The 27,906-nt window shown below is 43.2% G+C and overlaps 1 protein-coding gene across 2 annotated transcripts in view; it reads right to left on the reverse strand.

Annotated features, from left to right (window-relative positions):
• LOC134349822 (E3 ubiquitin ligase RNF121) overlaps positions 1-27,906 on the reverse strand; it is an 88,448-nt gene that overhangs the window by 40,591 nt on the left and 19,951 nt on the right. For both annotated transcript variants that reach the window (XM_063054741.1, XM_063054740.1), the window contains exons 3-5: positions 22,675-22,816; positions 16,168-16,322; positions 13,625-13,732 (exon numbers count right to left, since the gene is read on the reverse strand). In XM_063054741.1, the coding sequence (XP_062910811.1) occupies positions 13,625-13,732; positions 16,168-16,322; positions 22,675-22,800 (389 nt within the window). In that variant the 5' untranslated portion in view covers positions 22,801-22,816. The remainder of the gene's footprint in view (positions 1-13,624; positions 13,733-16,167; positions 16,323-22,674; positions 22,817-27,906) is intronic.

Genomic DNA, 27,906 nt, shown 5'->3' on the forward strand with positions numbered 1-27,906 from the left:
CCATTGAGAACATACTCACCAGCTACATCTCAGTGTGGTATGGCAATTGTCCCGTATCGGACTGCAAAGCACTCCAGCGTGTGGTGAAAACAGCCCAGTGGATTATCAGCACCCAGTTGCCCACCATCGAAAACATCTACCATAAACGCTGCCTGGGCAGGGCGAAAAGCATTATCAAGGATGCATCTCACCCTAACCATGGACTTTTTACTCTCCTCCCATCCGGTAGGCGCTACAGGAGCCTCCGCTCCCGCACCAGCAGGCACAGGAAGAGCTTCTTCCCTGAGGCTGTGACCCTGCTGAACCTCACATCACAGCACTAAGCAGTATTACACCCATATTGTACTGTCTCAGTACTTTTATATTTGCCACTTACTTTTTATTTGCAGTTATTTTGTGATTAACACTATTCTTTGCATTTCTGGTTAGATTTTAACTGCATTTCATTGGCTTTTTATCTGTACTCGGCACAATGACAATAAAGTTGAATCCAATCTAATCTAATCTATCCATGTACTCATCCAAACTTCTCTTAAATGTTGCAACTGAACCTCCTTCTGCCGGCTGGCAGCTCACTTCACTTCACACTTGCAACACCCTCTGAGTAAAGAAGTCCTCCTCAAGTTCAGCATAAATATTTCACCTTTCACCCTTAACCCATGACTTTTAGTTCTAATCTCACTTAATCTCAGTGCAAAAGTCTTCTTATAGACCACTCATAACTTTGTATAGAACTGAAACTAAATTTTTTTACAATTCATTATTTTTTATAATTATTATTTTTTGTTGCATGTTACACCCTGACCAACAAACTGCAGCAAATTGCTAATACATGTAAATGTATATGGCGAATAAAGTCAATCCTTTCCGGTTGCTCATTCCAGAACTCACTGCTTCAAGTTTATCATCTCACCTCTGAATCAAAGGTGGTGACAAATCAGCATTTGGAGGAAGACTGAAAATCTGGCTGAGTGCTGTCGTAACAACAACCTCTCACTCACTATCAGCAAGATCAAGCAGATGACTATTGATTTCGAGGAGGAAGAGAACACAGGAGGATCAGCAACTTTAAATTACCCAATCTTATCTCTCCTGGGCCCACCACAAAAGTGCAATTACAAAGAAAGTATGACAGCACCCCTACTTTCTTAGAAGTTTGCAAAGGTTCGACATATCATCTAAACCTCGACAAACTTCTATAGACGTGTGGTGGAGAGTATATTGACTGGTTACATCACAGACTGATGTGGAAACAGCAACACTCTTGTACAGGAAAGCCTACAAAAAGTAGTGGATATGGCGCAGTCCCTCACGAGTATAGCCCTCCCACCACTGACAGCGCTCTACACAGAGCACTGTCGTAGGAAAGCAATGCAGGGACCTCCACCACCCAGGCCACGCTCTCTTCTCGCTGCTGCCATCAGGAAGGGGCTTCAGGAACCTCACAACCCACATCACCAGGTTCAGGAACAGTTATTACCCCTCAACCATCAGGCTCTTGAACCAGTGTGGATAACTTCACTCACCCAATCACTGAACTGTCCCCATAACCTACGGACTCACTTTCAAGGACTCTTCATCTCATGCTGTTGATATTTATCACTTTATTTATTTCTTTTTTCCCCTTTATCTTCTTGTATTTGCAGAGTTTGTTGTTTTTTGCACATTGGCTGTTTGTCATCTTGTGTGCGCCTTTCACTGATTCTATTGTTTTTCTTGTATTTCCTGTGATTGCTCACAAGAAAATGAAAGCAGAAGCGCAAGCACGTTTCGGACAGGCGCTCCGCTGGCAGACTGCCAGAAGATGGTCATTCCTTTCCTGCTCCCGCTTCACTTCCTCGGCTTTGCTCTCATTCAGTGTCACAGACAGCTTCTGTCTTCACCATCACCATCCTCTCCACCCGGATTCTGTTCTTCAGCCCGGCCATCACGTGTCAGAACGGACACCCAAAACAAATCAAACCTGGCAGTAGCCGGGGTGACCGGCCTACTGCCCCCTTCACCGTCAGGTCAGCTCCAACCACCTGCAAGTTTTTTCCAACCAATTTCCCCTGGGATCAACAAAGTATGACTATGACTATGAAGAAAATGAAATATGGTGACATATATGTACTTGATAATAAATTTACTTTGAACAATGTTTAATCCATCTTCTGGTTTCCGACCCCTGTGCTGTTCACCAAAACCCTCCAAGATTTTGAACAGTTTGCAAATCTTCCCACGGTCCACCTGTAATGACCTCTATCTCAGCTTCTCTAGTTCTCCACAGAGCTAAACTGATCAATAGCTCAAAGTTCAAAGTAAATTTATTAACAAATTACTCATATGTCACCATACACAATCCCAAGATACATTTTCATGCACGTAATTTACAGGAAAAAATAGAGAAATTACAATGGAATTTATGAGAAAATATACATCATCAAAGACTGACAAACAATCAACATTGGGACCTCCTTTGGGGAAGGAGTGATCTGTACAAAAAGGACAGGTTGCGCTTGAATCCCAGGGGGACTAATATCCTGGCAGGATGGTTTGCTGAGGCTATTGGGAGAGTTTAAACTAGGATTGCTGGGGGGTGGGAATGAAACTGAAGAGACGGAGGAAGAGGCAGTTGGTTGGCTCACAAATAGAGAAAGCTTGGAGACAGTGTGAGAGGGAGGATAGACAGGTGATAGAGAAGGGACACACTCAGACCAATGGTCTATTTTAATGCAAAAAGTATTATGAGGCAGATTAAGTAGGGTCTTTTAAGAGACTCTTAGATAGGTATGTGGAGCTTAAAAAATAGATGGTGATGTGGTAGGAAAATCCTAGGCAGTTTCTAGAGTAGGTTACATGCTCGGCACAGCATTGCACATTCTCCCCCTTGACTGTGTGGATTTCCTCCGGATGCTCCAGTTTCCTCCCACAATCCAAAGACCTACAAGTTAGGGTTAGTAAGTAGTGGGCATGCTAAGCTGGTGCCGGAAGTGGTGACACTTGCAGGCTGTCCCTGATGTAAGCAACGCATTTCACTGTATGTTTTGAAATACATACGACCAATAAAGCTAATCCTTAGATGTAAACCCAACTACTTTCAGGTTAATTTTTGCATCTTAATTCAACTGTTGTCATTCCAAAACAACCAGAGGTGCAAATGTTTTTGCAAGTGCTTTGAAATTTGAGTACAAGTACACAGTTAGTACTTTGTTTCTGCATCTCTCTGTAAAGTATCAGGGACTGCAGTTCCACAGGTTTCGGCAGTTTCAGTGGAATCGATTAGAAAAAGTAGAACTGGAAGGCCAACTGCCCCACGTTCTGCAATAAAGCTCCCAGCTGGCTCCCTAGCAGCCATTAGTGGTGCCTGTGAAACAGTTGTGCCACGTAGCCAGGGTTTTCTTAGAAAGCACAAGCAGCTCCATCTGCAGGCAATGTGGCATCTTTACTACTCCAGTGGGAAAAAAGGATAAGGGTCTCAGCCCAAAACATCCACTGTTTATTCCTCTCCCAAGATGCTGCCTGATCTGCTGAGTTCCTCCAGAATTGTGTGTGTTGTTCTGAAAAATGGCCTTCAGCACTCAAAAAGAATGCAAGTCGTTCAGTTCAACACATCTGTGCAGGTGTTTGTCCTCTGTACAAACCACTTCCCGCTACCTCACCCTAATTATCTACCACGCTATGATCTTTGAACTAATCATTTCAGAAGCTTTTACACTTTAGTTACTGAGTTAGAGAACACTACAGCACAGAAACAGGCCCTATTTAGTCCATGCCAAACTGCTATTCTGCACCTGGACTATAGCCCTTCTATGCTTATATCTGTCCAAACTTTTCTTAAATGCTGCAATTAAACCCACATTCACCACTTCTGCTGGGAGCTTGTTCCACACTCTCATCACCCTCGGAGTGAAGAAGATCCCTCTCATATTTACCTTAAACATTTCACCTTTCACTTTTAACCATGACCTCTAGTTGTAGTCTCACACAACCTCAGTGGAAAAAGCTTACTTTTTATCTTTTTACCCTATCTATACCTTTCATAATTTTGTATAACTCTATCAAATCTCACCTCATTCTCCTACGCTCCAGGGAATAAAGTCCTAACCTCTTCAAACTTTCCCTATAACTCAGGTCCTCAAGTCCCAGCAACATCCTTGTAAATTTTTTCTGCACTCTTTCATTTTTACATTGTCTTATTATTTTACCCTATTATACCCTTAATGCACTATGTAATAATTTGATCTGCGTCAAAGTTCCCTCAGCAACACACACCAACCATTGATCAGAGCAGGAAATTTTTACCCAGCCTGAAAACTGCACGGCATTTTAAAAGGTTTTTTGTAATACACATATTATGAATATTCAGAATAAAAACTGAAAACTCACATACTTTTAATTTCATTTATTAATTGAAGGGTATAATGAAATTCAGTCCAAAGAAAATCTTGTCACAAACAAGAGAAAATCTGCTGGGAATCCAAGCAAAATGCTGGAGGAACTCAACAGTCCAGGCAGCATCTATGGAAAAAAGTACAGTCGACATTTTGGGCTGAGATCCTTCAGCAGAACTGGAGAAAAAAAAGATGAGTAGTAGATTTAAAAGGTGGGGGAGGGGTAAAATAAAGAGCTGGGAAGTTGATTGGTGAAAGAGATACAGGGCTGGAGAAGGGGGGAGGGAGAGTCTGATAGGAGAGGACAGGCCACGGAGGAGAGAAAAGAGGGAGGAGCACCAGAGGGAGGCGATGGGCAGGTCAGGCGATAAGGTGAGAGAGGGAAAAGGGGATGGGGAATGGTAAAGGAAAGGGGGTGGGGGGGGGCATTACCGGAAAGCAGATCCAGTGAAGATGGAGGAATTGAGAGAAGGGGGATGCCATTTTTACAAGTAACAGGGTGGGAACAGGTACAGTGCAGGTAGCTATGAGAGTCCATGGGTTTATAATAGACATCAGCAAATAAGCTGTCTCCAGAGACAGAGGCAGTGAGATTGAGAAAAGGGAGAGAGGTGTTGGAAATGGACCAGATAAATTTGAGGACGTGGTGGAAGTTGGAGACGAAGTTGATGAAGTCAACGAGCTCCACGTGGGTGCAGGAAGGAAAAGTGGGGGTTGAAGGAACAGCAACTTGTATTCCATCTGGGTAGCATGCCATCAGGTTGGAGGAACATCGATTTTCCAAATCTTTGGTAATGCCTCACCCCCTCCCCCCCAACATTCTCCATCCCCTTTTCTCTCTCATGTTATCTTGTCTGCCCATCGCCTCCCTCTGGTACTCCTCCACCCTTTTCTTTCTTCCAGGGCTTTCTGTTCTCTCCTATCAGATCCCCCCTTCTCCAGCCCTGTGCCTCTTTCACCAATCAACTTCCCAGCTCTTTACTTCAATCCTCCCTCTCCCAGTTTCATCTATCACCCTGTGTTTCTCTCTTCCCCTCCCATCTTTTAAATCTACCCTCATTTTTTTCCCCTCCAGTCCTGCTGAAGGGCGTCGGCCTGAAACGTCAACTGTACTGTTTTTCCATAGATGCTGCCTGGCCTGCTGATCTTATCCAGCATTTTGTGTCTGTTGCAAAGAAAATCCTTCCATCACCTTTCGTAAACTTCTTGCTGCATCTAATTCCAGCTGCGCAGCAACAAAGACTATGTGCATGGAGCATTTTGGTTACTGTGAGGCCGTGCACCTGAGCAGCTTAGAGGGAACAGTGATCTACCTTGAATCTTGCAATATGCTTTTTCTTTAAGTTTGATACCACTGATTTTTTTTTTAAAAAGTGAACCATAGGCAATGGGTCCTCCCTTTGGAACTATCTTTACCTCATTAGATGAATCCATTCTGCCTATTCTGCGGCATCTCCTTAAATATCTGTCATTACATCTCAACTCATCAATTCCTTACCCTAATTTGACAGTTCTGCTTTCAAATATCTCATGACAATTCACTTACTTAACTGAATTTTAAATTTCATGATTAAACAATTTCTCTTAATTGAAAATCTTGCTTTCAACTATGATCTTTAAATATCGCAATTGTATCCAATCCCCTCATCTTGGACTTAATAATAATTAGATGTTTCTTCCATAATTAAGACTTAACTTCAATTAAGCACAGATGATTTGTCTTTGGCGTAACTAATTATAACAAATCTAATCATAGTCAGTCACATGGCATGGAAACAGGTCCTTCAACCCAATGTTCACACGAGCGATCGAGACTTTTATACTAAACCAATTTCACGCTCTGCACATTCTCACTGATTCTATCACTAACTGTACACAGGACAATTTACAGTAACCCACCTAATTATAACTAATGCTTTTAAATCACAAAAATGATCAAAAACAAGGGATATCAAAAGACAGGGAGGCATACATTTAAAGTAAAATTAAAATTAAAGATAAGGATTAGCTTTCTTTGTCACATGTACATTGAAACATAGTGAAGTGCGTCGTTTGTGTCAAATTAAATTAGCAAGGATTGTGCTGGGCAGACTACAAGTGTTGCCATTCTTCCAACGCCAACACAGCACGTCCACAACACATTTTGGAATGTGGGAGGAAACCCCCTTCCCCCTGCAGTCACGATCAGAACATACAAACTCCTCAGACAGTGGGGGGGAAATGAACCACAACTTGTGATCGGTGGCACTGTAACATTAATAGGTTAACCGTGCCACCCATCACCTCACCCTGGTTCTCCTCCTCCTTTAAGGAGTTTTAAAGAGGATTTGAGGGTTTTTTTTGGATAGATAAATAGATATGACTGGAACTTGCTGCCAAAGGAGGTGGAGTCAGATAATAATTGCTAAGAGGCACTTAGACAGACAACTAAATAGACAAGATACAGAAGGACATGACTCTAATGTGAGCAAATGGGATTCATGTAGCTGGGTGTAAAAATTGGCACAGACAAGGTGGGCCAAAGAGCCTGTTTCTGTGCTGTACAACTCAACAACTAATAAATTCTTTCTTAACCTCAAGAATATTTTTGCTCCTCCAAATAATTGCAAGTAATAGAACAAAGGACAGCACAGTATAGGCCTTTGGGCTGTTGAGAATCTTCTGGGTTTAGCATACATAGCAAATAACTTCAGCAACTGATTTCAGTCACCAGTCTTCAGATTCGAATATCAATTGAGGATTAAATCCAAACTGCAACACTGAACAATGGGCTCCTAAGAACCATGAACCAAATTAATTGGAAGACAAGACAATGCTGATTTAAATTTATCGTGTGTGTGTATTTGGGTGTCTGTACTGTGAATGAGAAGAGGGAGGTGTGAAGGTGGTGTGTAGTTCAAAGGAACCATTGTAAATCTGGAATTGTCCTGAAATTTTCTCACAACACGCTGGAGGAACTCAGCAGGTCGGGCAGCAAACGTGGAAAAGATTGGTTGACGTTTCGGGCCGTAACCTTTTCCATGGATGCTGCCCGACCTGCTGAGTTCCTCCAGTGTGTTGTGAGTGTTGCTTTGACCCCAGCATCTGCAGATTATTTTGTGTTTCTGAAATTTTCTTTGATCTTTAGTATATAAAGTGCTACACATGCCCTTACACTTCCTCCCTCACCACCATTCAGGGCCCCAGACAGTCCTTCCAGGTGAGGCTACACTTCACCTGTGAGTCAGCCGGAGTGATATACTGCGTCCGGTGCTCCCGATGTGGCCTTCTATATATTGGCGAGACCCGACGCAGACTGGGAGACCGTTTCACTGAACACCTACGCTCTGTCCGCCAGAGAAAGCAAGATCTCCCAGCGGCCACACATTTTAATTCCGCGTCCCATTCCCATTCTGATATGTCTATCCACGGCCTCCTCTACTGTCAAGATGAAGCCACACTCAGGTTGGAGGAACAACACCTTATATTCCGTCTGGGTAGCCTCCAACCTGATGACATGAATACTGACTTCTCTAACTTCCGTTAATGCCCCTCTTCCCCTTTGTACCCCATCCCTTATTTATTTTATATATTTTTTATTTTCCCCCCTTTTTTTCTCTCTTTTTTCTGCCTCTGTCCCTCTCACTATAACTCCTTGCCTGCTCTCCACCCTCTGGGCTCCCCTCCCCCCTTCTCTTTCTCTCCAAGTTTCCCGTCCCATGATCCTCTCCCTTCTCCAGCTCTTAGATCCACCCCTCCCCTCCTGACTTCTATTATTTCAGATCTCCCCCTCCCCCTCTCAAATCTCTTACTATCTCTTCTTTCATTTAGTCCTGATGAAGGGTCTCGGCCCGAAACATTGACTGTACCTCTTCCTATAGATGCTGTGTTCACCAGCATTTTTTGTGTGTGTTGCTTGAATTTCCAGCATCTGCAGATTTCCTCGTGTCTGCGTTATATAAAATGTTGTGTAAGGTTGGGTCAGGCAGACCTTTTGCTCTGAAAGGGTCACAGTACGATGCCTGCTGTATCTCATTTTGTCCAATATAGAGTGGTGGGTGCAGGAAGCACACTGCCAGGTGTGGTGGTAAAGACAGATACATTTAAGAAACTCTTGGATAACTATATGGATGATAAAAAAAATATAGAAGGCTATGTGGGACAGAAGGGTTAGGTTGATCTTAAAGTAGTTTAAAATGTTGGCACATCATGGGCCTGTTGTGAGTGAACAAAGTCACTGGAGAGAAGTAATGGACAAAAGGCCTTGCACCCACCACCCTGTGTAAAAAAAAAACCCACCTCTGAAATCCCCCTTATACTTTCCTCCAATCAACTTAACAATTATGCACCCTTGTATTAGTCATCCCCCCTCCCACCCCAAGGGAAAAGTCTCTGGCATTCATCAAATATCCAAACAAGCTATGTCTCTTATCATCTTGTACACTTCTCATCTCCTTTGCTCCAAAAAGAAAAGCCCCAGCTCGCTCAACCTTTCCTCATTAGACATGCTCTCTAATCCAGATTGTATCCTAGTAAATCTCCCCTGCATCTTATGGAGATATAGGAAGACAACTGTTACAGAGCTGCAGAACAAGCCTTTTGTCACTTCCACCATCTCCTCCTAGCTTCTGCTACCTTTCCCTCTCTTGCCTCCTCCATTGACTCATCAACCACCTTCATCTGGATCCACCCCTTCCTTCCACCTTTTCATACTGGCCATCTCCCGCTACCCTTCAGACCAAATGAAGGGTCTGAACCCAAAACATTGCCTGTTTATTTTCCTCCATATATGCTGCTTGACCTGTTGCCTTCTTGTCTATATACGTTCTCAGCAGGTTACTTGCCTTTGATTGTAATGCCCTCTGGTTGGAAGATCTGTCTAAATATGTATCCAGAACAAAATTAAAATCTCCTCCAATAATCAGGTTAGTGCTGGAGACCTCTGGTATCAATCCTAGAACATGTCTAAAAAATTCCGGGTCATCCCAGTTTGGTCCATAGATATTCAGTAAGGTAACTGGTATAGATTGTAATTCCCCAGTAACTATAACATATCTCCCATCCTTGTCCGCTATTGTTGTTAGGTGTCGAAATGGAACGTTTCTGCGAATTATTATTGCCACACCCCTAGACTTTGAGGAATATATTTGGCTTATCCACTTGCCCCTAATCTTACAGTGAGCTTCATTCTTCAAATGTGTTTCCTGAAAGAAGATCAGATCGGCCTGTAGTGATTTTAGGTGAGACAGCACTTTACCCCTTTTCAATGGCTCATTAATCCCATTTACATTCCACGAACAAAAAGTAATACGATTTCTTGTCCCTTGACCTCCTACCATCTCAATATTTAACATCTGTATGGTAATGTTTTTGATCTGTTACGGACCTTGTAAATCTATCAGTCATTAGAAATGAATGGCTCCTAAACAGCACTCCCTTACCCCTGACCCTCCCTCCCCCCACAACCCCCATCACTCTTGAAAGCTCGAAATAACCAACAAAAAAAACCATATCTCCATACACAAATACACTTAGTCAAAACTCTAGGAATAACTTATTGATCTCTAACACTTCTCTGAACCAATTTAGTAGCTCCCCAGTTATACAGATAGTCACAAAGCCAAATCTGGCATTGGAATGAAAAACCGAGAAAAACTAGCAGAGATCATCGAGATGTTAAAGTAAGTGTGATTCTCAAAGCTATAACTTACTCTAGCACCAGAAAGTCTAGCACCATTAACAAGATATTCCTCATACAACACCAGTTTAGACCAACTCTTATTACTATCTGTGCACTCCTAGGGCTTTAATCCAACATAGTACAATCCAACTATAACTCAAAGAGTCCTGTTTTCTACAGGGATTAGAGGCAGGGCCTCATTGACGTTCGAAACGTTCACAATTTCCTACCGCGGAGTTTTACTTGGGGCATCTTCATTCTGTAAGGGGTTCCTTCTCACTGTGCACAGTCACTTCTCAGCATTTCCCAAATGACGTTCTGCATACCGGCGAGCTTCTTCTGGATCTGTAAACACCGCCTCGGTTCCATTAATTGTCACTCGTAGCTTCGCGGGATAGAGAAGGCCAAACTTGACTCCAGCTCTATCCTGCAGCAACCTCCTGACCGGTGTGAAAGCCGCACGTCGTTTAGCCACCGTGGATAGAAGGTCTCTGACGATCTGAATCCTTTGTTCTTGATATTGTAGATTCTTGGTACCTATCGCCCTCCGTATTGTATCTTCAAATACATGGCAATACATCCTCACGATCAGGTGTCGCGGCGGCTCGTCGTCCCCCGGCGCTTCTGAGCTCTATGTGCTCGGTCTATCACTGGAGCTTCTCCCAGGTTTAGAGCTTGTTTTAGCATCTGTACCGCGAAATCTCGTCTTCTGCCCATTTTCCCCTCTCGTGGGCCCGCAAGTCTCAGATTCTGTCATTTCGAACGGCCCTCTAAATCCAGGCATTTTTCAGAAAGTTGTTCAGCTTGCCCACAAAGTCGTTTCACCTTGCTTTCCAGCTCCACAACTATGTCTGAAGCTCCATTAGCCGACTCTGCTATCTCTTTCAGAGTTTGATCCGTGTATTCAACTGGGCTTTCAATGCGGTAATCGCAGTGTCATTTTCCGCTTTCAACGAAGCAATTTCACTTCTCAAAGCGACCGCTACCTCTGCAACTTTTTCTTCAATTTTCTTACAGATGTCTGACTTCATCGTAGTTAGTTCTGCATGTAGCGACTCTATGGCCACCAATACCGCATTGGTGTCCATACTCTGTGCACGTGGCTCCATGTGGTCCTCACTCGTGAGCTCCGCGGTGTCAATTAGGCCTGTTTCTTCGTTCATCCCTGCCTTAGCTGTTCCTCTTCTCGGCATTTTGTAGAGCACGCCTTCTGGTATGTATTGAAGAGCACCTTCCCTTCGTTTGCCACCCTAAACCTCAGATTGACTTTGTGTAAATGAAGTTTGAATATCAAATCTGCCGGAGCTACAGGAGGGTGCGTCCTACTTGCTCATGGCTCAACAACGACCCCGACCTGTTGCATTCTTGTACCATTTTGTATTGCTCTTTAATCTAATGATTAGTTTGACAGTTATTTATCACGACTAAATTTAAATGCGACTTACTGTGACTCGATTGTAATCCTTCTATCACAAGCAACTTTAAAACTGATTAACTGAACACAAAAGTTTAGAATTAGATTTGTTTAAACTTGTAATTAATCCTTTTTCTTAAACTATCGACTTTTTAATAATTAAATCAGGTTTCCCATTAGGAAACTACTGATCTTGTGATTAGCTATTTCTAATCTTCATAGGATTAGATTATTTTTGTGTCACATGTGCAGCGAAACATTGAAAGGTGCATCATTTGTGTCAATGACCAACAGCCAGAGAATGTGCTGGGGCAGCCCACAAACACCAGCACATTTCCAGCGCCAACATAGTACACCCACAACTCACTAACCCTAACACCTTTGGAATGTGGGAGGAAACTGGAGCACCCAGAGGAAACCCATGCTGTCACGGAGGCACATACAAGTTCCGTAGACAGTGATGGGAACTGAACTCCCAGTGGTGGAGCGCTGCGCTATTACGCTACCACAGCACCCGTAATTATCCATATAAACAGCTTAGTCTTTCACTGTAGGCATGTAAATGTCCTATTTATAAATAATTGCTATTCTAAATCTCCAAAATTAGGTGCAAACAATTTTTATCCTGATTAATACATGTTCAAATCTCACATTTGGCAAGTCATTTAAAACTTTGGAAAACTTCTATAGCTGCATGGTGGACAGTATATTGACTGTATGAAACACCAATGCCCTTGAACATAAAAACCTACAAAAAGCAGTGGATACGGCCTAGTCTGTCACAGGTAAAGCCCCCCCCCCCCCATCAACCAGTGAGCACTTCTACATGGAGTATTGTTGCAGGAAAAAAAATATCCATCATCAAGGACCATCACCATCCAGGCAATGCTCTCTTTCCGCTGCTGCCATCAGGGAGGTAGTAGAGTAGCTTCAGGAACAATTATTAACCTTCAACAATCCAGCTTTTGAACCTGAGGGGATAACTTCACTCACCCCAATACAGAACTGTTCCACAACCTACGCACTCACTTTCAAGGATTCATCTAATTACTTATTCCTTGTTTATTTATTTATTTGGTATTTGCACAGTTTGTCTTTTGCTTGTCTGTCTTTGTAGTGTGCGGTTTTTCATCGGTTCTATTGTGCTTCTTTGTGAATATCTGCAAGAAAATGAATCTCAGGGCCATAATATGGTGACATATATGTACTTTGATAATAAATTAACTTTGAACTTTGAAATCCAACTGTGCTTAAAAATAAAGCTTTACTGGGGAACTCCGAGATATGGAGCTAATACAAATTGATTAAAGTTGGTTACTTGGAATATTTCAACAGTTTTGGGCCCCATATCTCAGAAAGGGTGTGTTGTCATTGGAGAGAGTCCAGAGGAGGTTCACAAGGATTATTCCGGGAATACAGGGGTTAATATACGAGGAGCGTTTGGCAGCTTTGGGCCTGTACTCACTGGAATTTAGAAGAATGGGGGGCGGGGGGGGGGAATCTCATTGAAACCTACCGAATGTTGAAAGGATTAGACAGAGTGGATGTGGAGAGGATGTTTCCTGTGGTGGGGATTTCCAGTAATTGAGGGATGACCTTTTAAAATAGAGTAAAGGAGGAATGACTAATTGTTGGGTGAATGATTGGTCCTTGTTGTACTGCAGATCATGGTCCTTACTGGGGGCTTTGCCTTTGCATGCTTGCTGATGTTTTTTGCGAGTGGGTGGGGGTGAGGGAGGGTTCTTGCTTTGCTGCTGCCTGTACGTGGAAGGAGGAGTGGGGGGGGGCGCGGTGCTTTGGGCTTCTGACATTTTTTAACTGCCACTGATTCTTTGGGGCACTCTTCTGTTTTTGTGAACGTCTTGTGAAGAACAAAAATTTCAGGATGTATATAGCATACATTTTTCTGTTATTAAATGGAACTACTAACTATTGAATGGAGCTGAGAGGAATTATAAATCAGTCATGATCAGACAGTGCAGCAGACTCGATGAGCTGAACAGCCAGATGTTGGTCATGTCTTACCTCACCTTGATGTCACCAGCAGCGAGCATTCTAGGCTCAGTACCTCTGGTGATCTGATACTCGCTTTTGACAGGAACAAATCCCTCAGCCATACTTGCTGTTCAATCCCAAACGATTTAAAAGTGAAATTATTTTTAAAGTAAATGCACTTACCTAAATAATAAATTTATACCAAAGAGGGTTAGCATGACGCCAATATATCCCACAATTCCAGTGGTGTAGCTCAGCTTGTAAAGTAGAAGAAACCATTTATAAACCAATCTGAAACAAATGACAAATAACAAACAATGAAAATATGCCCAGGAAAATCACAGAAAAACCAGCTGATTCCCGCCACTGCAAGTTTGTGCGTTCCCCTTGTGACCTCATGGGTTTCCTCCTGGTGCTCTGCTTTCCTCCCACATTCCAAAGATGTACAAATTAGGGTTACTGAGTTGTGTACACTCTTATGTTGACACTGGAAGTATGGTAACCAGCGTAATCCTCGCTGATTTGATTTGACACAACACAACGCATTTTACTGAAGTTTTGATGCACATGTGACAAATAAAGCTAATTTTCATTGTGAAATGAACTAGATTCTGCTTTCTAGCAGACGTGGGCAGAAGACTCTTTTTGCATGTGTTGCTTTGGATTTCCAGCATCTGCAGAATCTTGTGTTTTTAATTTATAACACACACTTTAAAAAAAAACAAGGATGTCAAGATGTTAGATGGGACCTCAGATTAAACTGTCGGTCTACAAAGCCACCTGACTGTGTAAGAGATATAGAACCAGAATATTCAGCCCATTGAGTCTGCTCCACCAGTCTATGACTGATTTATTACTGCTCTGAACCCCATTCTCCTGCCCTCTCCCTGTAACATTTGACACCATGACTTATCCTGAACCTATCAACATCTGCTTTAAATATATCAAATGACTTGGCCTCCACAGCTGTCTGTGACAATGAATTCCACAAATTCAACACCCTCGGGCTAAAGAAATTCCTCCCCGTTTCTGTTCTAAATGGGCGTCTCTCTATTCTGAGGCTGTACCCCCTGGTCCTAGACTCACCTCTATAGGAAACATCCTCTCCACGTCCACTCTATCTAGGTCCGATAGGTTTCAATTAGATGTCCCTCCCCCATTATTCTAAACTCTTGCGAGTACTGGCTCAGGACCATCAAACGTTACTCTTTTGTTAACCGTTTCATTCCTGGGATGATTCTCGTGAACCTCCTCTAGACCTACTTCAGTGGCAGCACATCCTTCCTCAGATAAAGGGAACAAAACAGCTCAATACTCCAAGAGCCTCATCTGTACATCCTTGCTTTTATATTTCAGTTCTCTCGAAATGAACATGTGATTTACATTTTGATGGTGTGTTTTTGGGCTGACTGAAGGATCTGGCGCTTTGCTACCTCTGAGCGATTTCGGTGAGGTTTGGAGCGGATCGTGCAGCTTGGAGGCCTGGAAGCCTGCAGACAGGGCACGAACCCATGATCAACTCCTTTTCTCGTCTCCGACTGAGGCTTCAAACAAGGTTGAAATCAACTAGGACGAGAGCAGAGAACAGGCGGGTGTTCGGCACCTTCTGCCCGTGTTTGACCAGTCTTCCTCTCCCTCTTGCTTGCTGCTGTCAGAGGAAATTGCAGGAGTATTAGGATCCACGTTCTAAGGATTGATCAGCAAAGCTGTGAAGTCAGGTTGGAGTCTTTGAGATTCATGTTGCATGTGTTTCTGGATCCTGGTCTTTTTTTTTTGCTTTTTTGAGCTGTTTGATCGGGGCGATCAATGCGGACTGGGGTGCTTTCACAATAAATGGCTTTGCAGCCTGCAGTGGGCTAGCAGCGCAGTGCTGAACTGAACTAAAGTGAATACTACTGGACTCATGGTTTGATGTTTGATATTCTAGGTGTTGTTCAATTGCTTTCTGTCATTTGCGCAATTTGTTCTTTTTTCCGCATTGGGCGCTGGATGTTTTTTTGAACAGGTTCCATGCTGTTTCTTTGTTTTGTGGTTGCCCGCAGGAGAACAAATCTCAAAGAGTTGTATTCCATATACATACTTTGAATCTTTGAAATGAATACAAACATTGCATTTGCCCTCCTTACCAACTCAACCTGCAAATTAACCTTCAGGGATTCCTGCACAAGGACTCACAGGTTCCTTTGCACCTCTGATTTCTGAATTTTCTCCCAATTAGAAAATAGTCTTCGCCTTTATTCCTTCTACCAAAGTACATGACCATAACTTCCCTACACTATATTCCATCTTCACTTCTTAGCCTATTCTCCCAATGTCTAAGCTCGTCTGCAGACTCCCTGATTCCTTAACACAACCTGCCCCTCCAAGAGGAGCCTCAAGACCCACACCACCAGGTTCAGGAGCAGTTACTACCTCTCAACCATCAGGCTTTTAAACCAGTGGGGATAACTTCACTCACCCCTTCACTGAACTGTTCCCACTGCCTATAAACCCATGTCCTCAACATTTATTGCTGATTTACTACTATTATTTTGATTGCTGTTTTTTCGTTTCTTTGTATCTACTGTGAATGTCTGCAAGAAAATTAATCTCAAGGTTGTATATGGTGACATATGTGTACTTCGAGCCCTGGGAGTCCTTATCTGCAGCCAACTAGTGCTTCATCGACATTTGATGGTCCCAGACAAGTGATACACGACTGAAACAGCAGGTTACCCAAACATTACCTGGGCGTCGTTCTCTCCAGTGGCTTCCGTGTTGCTCGGAAAGTAATGAAGGCGGTGATAACCGAGAAGAGTACCCAGATCACTAGGAACCTCCACCAGTGTAGCTTCGCTGTGAAGTAGAGGGGCACGACCCACATCTGGAACAGTGTCACTAGCTGCAGGAGATCAAATACACACTTCTAGCATTATAGAACAGAACAGTACAGCATGGTACATACCCTTTGGCGCACAATATCGTGCTGACCTTTTAACCTATTTCAAGACCAATCTAACCCTGGCCTGCCACATAACCCTCCATTTTCCTTTTATCCATGTGCCTATCTAAGATCCTCTTAAATATCCCTAATCGATCTGCCTCTACCATCCCAGCAGGGCATTCCACACAAAAACTACCTCTGACATTCCTCCCTATTCTTTTCTCCAATCACCTTAAAATTATGCCCCCTAATATTGGTCATTTCCACCCTGGGAAAAAGTCTCTGGCTGTCCACTCGTTCAATGCCTCTTGTCATCTCATACAATATGGTACAGCACAGGAACAGGCCCTATAGCCTACAATGTTGTTCTCAACCAATTAAATTAGTAATTAACTAATTCCTTCTGCTTACACAATGTGCATATCCTTCCATCTCCTGCACATTCATGTCCTCATCCAAAAGCCTCTTGAACTCCTCTGTCATATAACTTTCCCCACACATCTCCAGTGAACTCTCCTGTTCTCACCTAAATACATGCCCTCTGGTATTAGACATTTCAACCCTTGGAAAAAGGTATTGTCTGTCTACCCTATCTATACCTCTCATAATCTTACAAACCTCTATCAGATCTCCGCTCAGCCTCTGTCACTCCAGAGAAACAACCCAAGTTTGTTCAACCTCTCATCATAGCACATGCACACCAATCCAGGAGCATCCTGGTGAATCTCTTCTGCACCCTCTCCAAAGCCTCTACATCCTTCCCATAACTGAATACAATACTCCAGGAGAGTTTTACAGAGCTGCAACGTAACTTCCCGACTTAAACTCATTTCTTCGATCAATCAAGGCACGAATGTAATAAGCCTTCTTTATCTGTTGAACTCAATACTCAATAAGGAATCCATGTTGAGACACATCACCCCAGCCTGAGCAGTTCCCAGACTCAATGAAGGACACTTTTATAACTTGGGCTGCTAATCACCTGTTTACGTAACAAGGATTCAAAGTAGGACTTCCAATCTGCGCCTTGTAAGGCATGAAAATGCCCGACGCAGGCCTCTCATGGTCCAAGTTGACGTTCCCTCCCCTCCCCGATTCAAAGTACATTTATTATCAAAGTATGCATGCAGTATACAACTCTTCCCCACAGACAGCCATGAAACAAACAACCATGGAACCCATTGGAAGAACACATTAAACCCCCTCCTTTCCCTAACACACAAAAAAACAACAAATTGCACAAACAGCAACAAAAAAGGAATGAGAAAAAAAATGGGATCTAAAGCACAAAAACAAAAGGCATATTTCAGTTCAGCTCAGAGTTCGTTATCTGCAGGCTACCCCGATTCAAAAATCGGCAAAACTAGCAAAAAAAAAAGACGGGCAACCAGAAACAAGAACACATCATAAACGTGAATTAGAGTCCACAATCCACAAACTGTGTTGATTAAACCTGGCTCCAACAGCATCTAGGGAGAGAGAGGTGATTCGAAGGCACGGAACTTCGCTGGGATCAGCGAGCGAGAAGGAGAGGCCGTCACACGCAGGCACCCCCCTCCAGCAACAACTGCAGATTAGAATAACCAGAGGCACAGCAAGGAAACTCGAACTATTCTCATGCCAATGAAACCATAACACCCATAGGAGCAGAATTAGACCTTTTGGCCCTTTGTGTCTGCTCTGCCATCCTATCATGACTGATTTATTATCCCTCTCAACCCCATTCTCCTGCCTTCTCTCTGTAACTTCTGACGCCCTGACTTATTAAGAACCTACCAACCTCCGCTTTAAATATACTCAATGATTTGACCTCCACAGCCGTCGGTGGCAATGAATTCCAGATTCGTCACCCTCTGGCTAAAGAAATTTCTCTTCATCTCTGTACTAAATGGACATCCCCCTCCCCCACTATAGGAAACAGCCTCTCCATGTCCACTTTACCAACGCCTCTCAATTTCAATGATCTGCCGATAAAACAATTACAAATTCAGAATGAGTGGAGCCTATTAAACCAGGTTGATGCTGAAGATTGTGTTTCTGGGGTGAGAGTATTAAATAAGAAGTGTTGATGAGGCATTACCCTCACACTGCAGTAGCCATTCAGCCTATCCCACCAAAAGCCTTTGAATTTTGACCTCCTAGTTTCAACTTCCTTTTGAAAATCCATTTCCTTCCCCCTTTTAGCAGCTAACTTCAAATCACAGTAACAGTGCAGATAATAGTGATTTCTTAACCAACGCCGCTTCTTTCCTCAATTATTTCTAATCCACCTGCTTGTGAAGAACTGTTATACAAACAAGAGAATCTACGACAATTGAAAGGCAACGTTCCCTCTAATTTGTAATGACGTGTGCGCAAAAATCTTGTGCTGTGCAATTTTTTGCCCAGAGACGACAACACATGCACACTGAATAACTTCTTTAAGAAAAACAATATAAGTAAGCTAGTTCTAAAATCTGCAGACAAATTCCACATTGTCAACAGCATCTGCACCAGAAACCAGAAAAGGAAATCTGATTGTAAGAGATTGTGAAATATACATAACATTCCAACAAGGTAGAGGCTGGCAACCTTTTGTGCGCTGGTAGCAAAAGATGTGTGTGTGTGTGTGTGTGTGTGCGCGCGCGCGCACGCACACATACCTTAGAGGGAACATTGCTGAGAGGCAATCCCAAGGAAGTGTAGTTGTTTTCTTTTATACAGTAGAGACTGACAAAGAATATAGGACAGTACAAACCAGTACAGGACCTTTGTTATGCTAAATTTACAGATCCAGCACGGCCACTATCACTCGCCACCTCAAGAATCAGAATCAGATTTAATATCACCTGCATATGTTGTGAAATCTGTTGTTCTGCAGCAGCAGTGTGTTGCAATACATAATAATATAAAGAATAATATACAAATTAAATTAAATAAGTAGAGCAAAAAGATAGGGTGTAAAAGAAAACAAATCTTCTTTCAGAAATCTGATGGCTGAGGGGAAGGAATGGTTCCTGAAATGTTGAGTGCGTGGCCTCATGCTCCTGTACCTCCTCTTTGATGGTAGCAATGAGAAGAGGGCATGTTCTGAGTGAGGGGGGTCCTTAATGATCCTTAATGATGGATGTCGCCTTTTTGAGGCATCATCTTTTGACAGTGTCCTCAATCTGGTGGGGGGAGGGGGGTGGGAGGCCAGTGCCCATGATGGAGATGGCTGAGTTTACAACTTTCTGCAGCTTCTTCTGGTCCTGCGTATTGGCGCCTCCGTACCAGACGACGATGCAACCAGTCAGAATTCTCTCCATGGTACACCTACAGAAATTTGCAATTGTCTTTGGTGACATACTGATTCTCAAATTTCTAATGAAATATAGCCACTGTTGTGCCTTCTTTGTAACTGCATCAATATGTAGGGCCCAGAATAGATGCTCAGAGTTGTTGACACCCAAGAACTTGAAACTGCTTTCTCTTTCCACTGCTGATCCCTCGATGAGGACTGGTGTGCATTCCCTCGACTTCCCGTTCCTGAAGTCCACTATCAATTCCTTGGTCTTACTGATGTCGAGTGCAAGGTTGTTGTTGTGATACCCCTGAACCAGCTGATATATCTCACTCCTACATGCCTTCTTGTCACCATTTGAAATTCTGCCAACAGAAGTTGTGCTATTGGCAAATTTACAGACGCCATTTGAGCGGTGCCTAGCTACACAATTGTTGGTGTAGAAAGAATAGAGTAGTGGGCTGAGCACGCATCCTTGATGTGCGCCAGTGTTGATTGACAATGTGAAGTCAGATCACTGCAATCTTCAGTTTAATTTTAGAGCTGAAATGCTCCTTCGTGAAAATGTTTCTTGCAGAGCAAACTCAGAGAGCACAGGGACTAATTCTGCTCCTGGGTCTATGTTCCCTCCTAAACAGCCCTCCATTTTGCTATCATCCATGTGCCTACCTAAGAAACTGTTGAATGTCACTAATGTATTTTCCTGTACACCACCCATGGCAGCTCATTCCATGCACTAACTGCTCTCTGTGTAAAGAATTTACCTCTGACGTCCTCCCTAAAAATTATGCCCCCTCATATTAGCCATTTCTGTCCTCGGAAAAAGTCTCTGGTTATCCACTCAATCTATGCCTCTTATCATCTTGTACACCTCTCATTCTACTTCACTCCAAAGAGAAAAGCCCTAGCTTGCTCATCCTATCCTCACAAGGCTAAAAATTTAACTTGTCCAGGATCAAGACTAAGATGACTAATTTGGTTTTTAAGTGTTACAGTGAAGAAAAGCATTGTTATGTGAGAGTCTGGGGAAATATCATGAGATTGAGAGAAACTTTCAGCAGTTTCCCAAGCAAAAATCTGCTCCCTCTATCTGCTGCAGATTTTCATCAGAGCCTTGTTTCCTCAATTTGTGCCTGGAGGGATTTAACCCTCTACAGACTGATATTATCACTGACATGTACAAGTTAAACAAAAGAAGTGTCTTAGCAGCAGTGGCCATATTTATAAAGGTAGTGGCAGAAAACCATATTTCCAGAATGTGTTCCACAGGAGTCAGTGTTGGGACTTCCTTTCATGTTATACGTGAATAATCAGAATTGATGGCTTTATGGACAAGTCTGCAGATGATACAGGCAGGATAGACAAAGGAGTCAGCAGATGTTGTTTACTTGGATTTTAAGAAGGTCCTAGACAAGGTACCACACGCGAGGCTGCTTAACAAGATAGAGCCCACGGTATTACGGGGAATACTATCATAGATAGAAAATTGGCTGATTGGCAGGAGGCAAGCAGTGGGAATATAGGGGGCCTGTTCTGGTTGGCTGCCAGTTACTAGTGGTGTGCCACAGGGATTGGTGTTGGGACTGCTTCTTTTCACGTTACATGTCAACGATTTGGATGAAGAAATTGATAGCTTTGTGGCTAATTCTGCGGACACTACGAAGATAGGTAGAGGGGCAGGTGGTGTTTGAGATGCAGGGAGTCTGCAGAAAGACTTAGGAGACTGGGCAAAACAGTGGCAGATGGAATATAGTGTGGGGAAGTGTATGGTCATTCACTTTGGTAGAAGGAATAAAGGCGTAGACTATTTTTTTTAAAAAGAGGGAAAAATTCAGAAATCAGAGGTGCAAAGGGACTTGGGAATCTTTGTGCAGGCTTCCCTAAAGATTAATTTGCAGGTTCAGTAATAAGAAAGGCAAATGCATTGTTAGCGTTCATTTCAAGAGGATTAGAATATAAAAGCAAGAAAATGACAGAGATTTTATAAGGCATTATCCAGACCACACTCATTGAAACATACTGAATATTGAGAGGCCTAGAGAGTGGATGTTTCTTATAGTGGGTGGAAACTAGGACCAGAGGACACAGCTCAGAATAGAGGAACATCCATTTAGAGCAGAGATGAGGAATTTTTTTCTTTTAGTGAGAGGATGGTGAATCTGTGGAATGCATTGCCACAGATGGTTGTGGAGGCCAAGTTATTAGAACCATAGAACCATAGAAACTACAGCACAGAAACAGGCCCTTTGGCCCTTCTTGGCTGTGCCGAACCATTTTCTGCCTAGTCCCACTGACCTACACGCAAACCATATCCCTCCATACACCTCCCTTCCATGTATCTGTCCAATTTATTCTTAAATGTTAAAAAAGAACCCGCATTTACCACCTTGTCAGGCAGCTCATTCCATACTCCCACCACTCTCTGTGTGAAGAAGCCCCCGCTAATGTTCCCTTTAAACTTTTCCCCCCTCACCCTTAACCCATGTCCTCTGGTTTTTTTCTCCCCTTGCCTCAGTGGAAAAAGCCTGCTTGCATTCACATATTGGGTATATTGAATCAGCCATGATGGAAAAGTAGAGCAGTCTTGATGGGTAAATGGTCAAATTCTGCTCCAATGTCATTACCCACCATCATGGGCACTAGCCTCCCCAGCATTGAGGGCACCTTCAGAAGGTGATGCCTCAAGAAGGTGGCATCCATCACCAAGAACGCTGATCGCCCAGGACATGCCCACTTCTCAGTGTTACCATCAAGGTGGAGGTACAGGAGCCCGAGCACACACAATCAACGTTTCAGGAACAGCTGCCTCCCCTCCACCAATCAACAATGAACACTACCACAGTATCCCCCCCCCCGCCGCCTTTTGCATTACTTATATAAGCTTTTATACACATTTCAATTGTAATTTAGTTTTTTAATTACGTATGCAATATACTGCTGCCACAAAGCAGCAAGTTTCACGACATATGCCAGTACTAAAAACTTAATTCTGAATCTGATTATTTCTGAAGGCAGACAGCAGAGAAACAGAAGTAAATCTATCCTTACATTGTAGGATCTGGGATGTCTTTGTTTCCACTGGACCAGAAGAATCTGTGCCACCACCAAAGTAACAATGAGGATGAGCACCATCTCCGCATGCATCGCCTCATGCCCGCGGTGCTTGGCATGCATCCGTGCATGTTCCACCCTGAAATGAAGCAGAACATGGTCAATCAATGTCTATCCAGCCCACCAAACTGCCTTGAATCTCAGTGAGATGAAAACTACATGTCCTTTAACACCAAGGAGCCTGAAAACACACAACAGTTTCTTTCCCTCTGCCATTAGATTTCTGACTGATTCATGAACACATGAATACTATCTCACTCTTTTTTTATATTCAAGTCTTACTGTAACTCCGCAATGGATTTCCAAGACCGGCTGTGAGAGGAGGAGGGTTGTACATGGGGTTAGCAACCCCATCCCATAAAAACCCAGAAACACCAACAGAAGCTCCAAAAACCTCATCCCTGGGAGAGGAAGGATTCACCAAGAAGATGTATGAAGTTGTGGGGTGAAAGTGGAAGCCTCAGGGCCAATCAACCTTCTATCAGCCTACGGCTAAGGACCCTGGCAAGCTGCTGTTGGAGGCCTATTCCCCAGTAGGGGCGATGGGCTTAAAGAGTCTTATGGTAAGTATTTTTTTAATGTATTGCACCGAACTGCTTTCACAAACAGATTTCATGACATACAGTCATACATAACTATACTGTATGAACTGTGTATGACCAGATGTACTGTGCTTTGTACCTTGGCCCCAGAGGAACGATGTTTCATTAATGGTTTACTGACAGTAAACTTGAACTTGATAATGTCAGTGATAATAAACCTGATTCAGATTCAATGAATGGAGGGGAAGAGGGGAGGGGGAGACTGGGATGATTTTTTTATTCACATCTAGCAGTTTAGAATCACACAGGAACAGGCCTTTTAGCCCACAATGTTGTGCTGTACTAATTAAGCTAATGACTTCTAATTTAACTAATCTCCTCTGCCTGCACATGGTCCACATCCTTCTATTTCTTGCTTTTTAATTTGCCCATCAAAGAGCCTCTCAAATGTCACTTTCATACCTACCTCCTCACAGCCTCTGCCACCGTAGATAAAACAACCCATTTCTCCATCCACCTTAGATCCAGGATGCCCTTTGATCTGGTAAACCTAAACAGCACTCTCTCCAAAGTTTCCACGTCCTTTCTATAACGGAGCATCTAGAATTGATTGGGGAACTGCATTGAGTATCCTTCCTCCTCCTCTCAACTCCATCCCTCACCTCCCCCTCCATCTGCCTATCATACTTCACCCCCTCCTTGGTCCACCAGTCACCTACTGGCCTTGGTTTCACTCCATCACCTCTCCTCTTTACTCCATCCATACTCCCTCTCCACTCAGCCTGATATAAAGCCTTGACTCAAAACGTCGACAATTACTCTCCCCACCAACGCCCCCCTCACACCCACTGCATTCCTGCAGCACATTTTATATTGCTGTTCCAGATTACAGAACTGATACAGAATGAGGCAGTATCTCTTGCTGTCCAATGCCACCTGACCTGCAGGTGCTTCCAGCATTTATTGTTCTTGTTATTTGTGATAGAGGCAGATTCTTAGATAGGATGATCATAAAAATTGAAGGCTATGTGGGAGGGAAGGGTTAGGTTGATCTTAGAGCAGGTTAAAAGGTCCACACAACATTGTGATGTAATGTTCTACGTCTTCTCATTGCTACAATTGCTTACGACATGCAGGAGCCTGAAGACACGCTCAGTGACTCAAAAACAGCATCTTCCCCTCTGGCACGAGATTTCTGAACTGTCTGTGAACCCATGAACACCAACTCATTGTTCCTTATTTGCACTTTTTCTTGCAACTTAGAAATGTCTACATCTTGCACCTCTACTTCTGCCACAAATCAGCAAATTTCATAACTTCACATGACTGCAGTCATTTATGCTTGCCCCACTCTTTCGTTTCATTTGTGTAGTCTGGCTTGAAGGGCAAGGGCCAATGACCTCAACTCCATAGTTTTACTACCTCTCACCAGCAGCATCATTTCCTTGCATCAGAGAAATGTTTCTGACTTATTGAATTCGAGATAAAATGTGGAACCAGCCCTTCTGGCCTGCTGAGCCGCACTGCCCAATAACCCACCTGTATAACCCTAGCCTAATCACAAGACAATTTACAATGACCAATTAACCTACTAACCAGTATGTCCTTGGATTGTGGAGGAAAGCAGAGCGCCTGGAAGAAACCCTTGCACTCACAGGAAGTTCTTATAGAGGACACCAGAACTGACCTTCAAACTCTGACACCCCGATCTGTAATAGTGTTGTGCTAACTGCTACACTATCATTATTCTACTCACTGCCTTCCAACACCTTTTCTCTAAGCCGCACTAAATCGTTTCTCGACTTTGAGCTCTGAAGGAGCTCACATCTGAAATGTTACTCACTTCTCTTTCCACAAATGCTACCTGACCTGCTGAGAGTTCTTCGCATGTTCTGTTTCATCGACATTATCTCTTCAGACTGCTCAATCTAATTCACTCGCCGTGCATCCTGACTTAGACCATAACAAACAGGAGTAGAATTAAGGCATTTGACCCATCCAGTCTGCTCCGTCATTTCAACATAGCTAATCCAATTTTCCTCTCAGAGCCAACCTCCTGCCTTCTACCCATATCCCTTCATGCCTGACCGATCAAGAATCTATCGACCTCTTAAATATACATAAAGATTTGGCCTCCACAGCTGCCTGTGGCAAAGAATTCCACAGATTCACAGCTCTCTGACTAAAGAAATTCCTCCTCACCTTTGTTTTAAAAGGACACTCCTCTATTCTGAGGCCATATCCTCTGGTTTTAGACTTTCCCACATCCACTCTATCAAGGCCTATCACCATTCTATATGTTTCTATGAGGTCACCCCTCATCTTCTGAATTCTAGTGATTACAGGCCCAGAGCATCAAATGCTCTTCATGCGACAAGCCAATCAATCCTGGAATCATTTTCAAGAATCTCCTTTGAACCCTTTCCAGTTTCAGCACATCCTTTCTAAGGGGCCCAAAACTGCTCACAATACTCCAACTGAGGCCTCACCAGTGCTTTATAAAGTTTCAACTTTACATCTTGGCTTTTGAAATGAATGCTAACAGTCTCAACCTGCAAATTAACCTTTAGGGAATCCTGCACAAGGACTCCCAAGTCCCACTGTGTCTCAGATTTTTGTATTTTCTCTCCACTTAGGAAATAGTCAACCCTTTCTACCGAAGGGCCTGACACTATGTTCCATCTGCCATTTCTTTGCCCATTCCCCTAAACTGTCCAAGTCCGTCTGTAACCTACTTCCTCAAAACTAGCTGCCCCTCCACCTATCTTCATATTGTTTGCAAGCTTCGTAACAAACCATCAATTCCACCTTTGAAATCATTGACAAATAATTTAGAAAGAATTGATCCCAACATAGACCCCTGTGGAACACCACTCGTCTACAGCAGCCAATCAGAAAAGTTTCCTTTCATCCCACTTTTGCCTCCTGCCAATCAGCCACTGTTTTATCCATGTCAGAATCTTTCCTTAATACCGAGAGGTAATGTTGCAGCTATATAGGACCCTGGTCAGACCCCACTTGGAGTACTGTGCTCAGTTCTGGTTGCCTCACTACAGGAAGGATGTGGAAACTATAGAAAGGGTGCAGAGGAGATTTACAAGGATGTTGCCTGGATTGGGGAGCATGCCTTATGAGAATAGGTTGAGTGAACCCAGCCCTTTCTCCTTGGAGCGATGGAGGATGAGAAGTGACCTGATAGAGGTGTACAAGATCATGAGAGGCATTGATCGTGTGAACAGTCAGAGGCTTTTTCTCAGGGTTGAAATGGCTAGTGTGAGAGGGCATAGTTTTAAGGTGCTTAGAAGTAGGTACAGAGGAGATGTCAGGGGTAAGTTTTTTTTACACAGAGAGTGGTGAGTGCGTGGAATGGGCTGCCGGCTGCGGCGGTAACGATAGGGTCTTTTAAGAGACTCCTGGATAGATACATGGAGCTTAGAAAATTCGGGGCTATGGGTAAGCCTAGGTAGTTCTAAAGTAAGGACATGTTCAGCACAGCTTTGTGGGCCGAAGGGCCTGTATTGTGCTGTAGGTTTTCTATGTTTCTATATCATGGGCTCGTAGCTTTTTAAGCAGCCTCGTGTGGCACCTTGTCAAAGGCCTTCTGAAAATCCAAGTACACATCAACCGATTCTCCTTTTTCTATCCTGCTTGTTATTTCTTCAAATAATTCCAACAGATTTGTCAGGCAAGATATCCCCTTGAGGAAACCATGCTGACTATGGCCTATTTTATCAGTGCCTCCAAGTACCCCGAGACCTCATTCTTAATAATCAACTTCAACATCTTCCCAACCACTGAGGTCAGACTAACTGGCCTATAGTTTCCTTTCTTCTGCCTCTCTCCCTTCTTGAAGAGTGCAGTGACATTTGCAATTTTCCAGTGTTCTGGAACCATTCCAGAACCTGCTATTCTTGAAAGATCATTAACTAGTGCCTCTACGATGTCTTTAGTCACCCCTTTCAGAACTCTCGGGTCTACACCCTCTGGTCCAGGTGACTTACAGTGTTTATAAAAGTATTCAACCCCCTTGGAAGCTTTCATATTTTATTGTTTTACAACATTGAAACACAGTGGGTTTAATTTGGCTTTTTTGACACTGATCAACAGAAAAAGACTCTTTGGTGTCAAAGTGAAATCAGATCTCTACAAAGTGATCGAAATCAATTACAAATATAAAACATCGTCGTCATTGTGGCTATCCCTCGAGGTTGAGGATGATGGTTTTCATTCTGTTGATCTACTTATGGGCTCTCAAGTGGCTTATGAGTCCAATCTTGGCTTTGAAAGTTCTTCCGCATTCAGGACAGGTAGTTCCAGATGGCAGATCGGGCTTTGGTTGTTGCTGCCTCTCTTTCCATTTTCTTCTAATTCTGCACATCTGTTGCAAAATAATTGATTGCATAAGTATTCACCCCCTTCAAGTCAGTAATTAGTAGATGCACCTTTGGCAGCAAATACAGCCTCGAGTCTGTGTGGCTCGGCCTCTATCAGCTTTGCACATCTGGACACTGTAATTTTTCCCCATTCTTCTTGTAAAGAATGCTCAAGCTCTGTCAGATTGCATGGGGACTGTGAGTGAACAGTCCAGCCATAAATTCTCCATTCAGTTGAGGTCTGGTTTCTGACT

The sequence above is a fragment of the Mobula hypostoma genome, chromosome 7 (genome assembly GCF_963921235.1).
Source record: "Mobula hypostoma chromosome 7, sMobHyp1.1, whole genome shotgun sequence".
In the NCBI taxonomy this organism is placed as follows: domain Eukaryota; kingdom Metazoa; phylum Chordata; class Chondrichthyes; order Myliobatiformes; family Myliobatidae; genus Mobula; species Mobula hypostoma.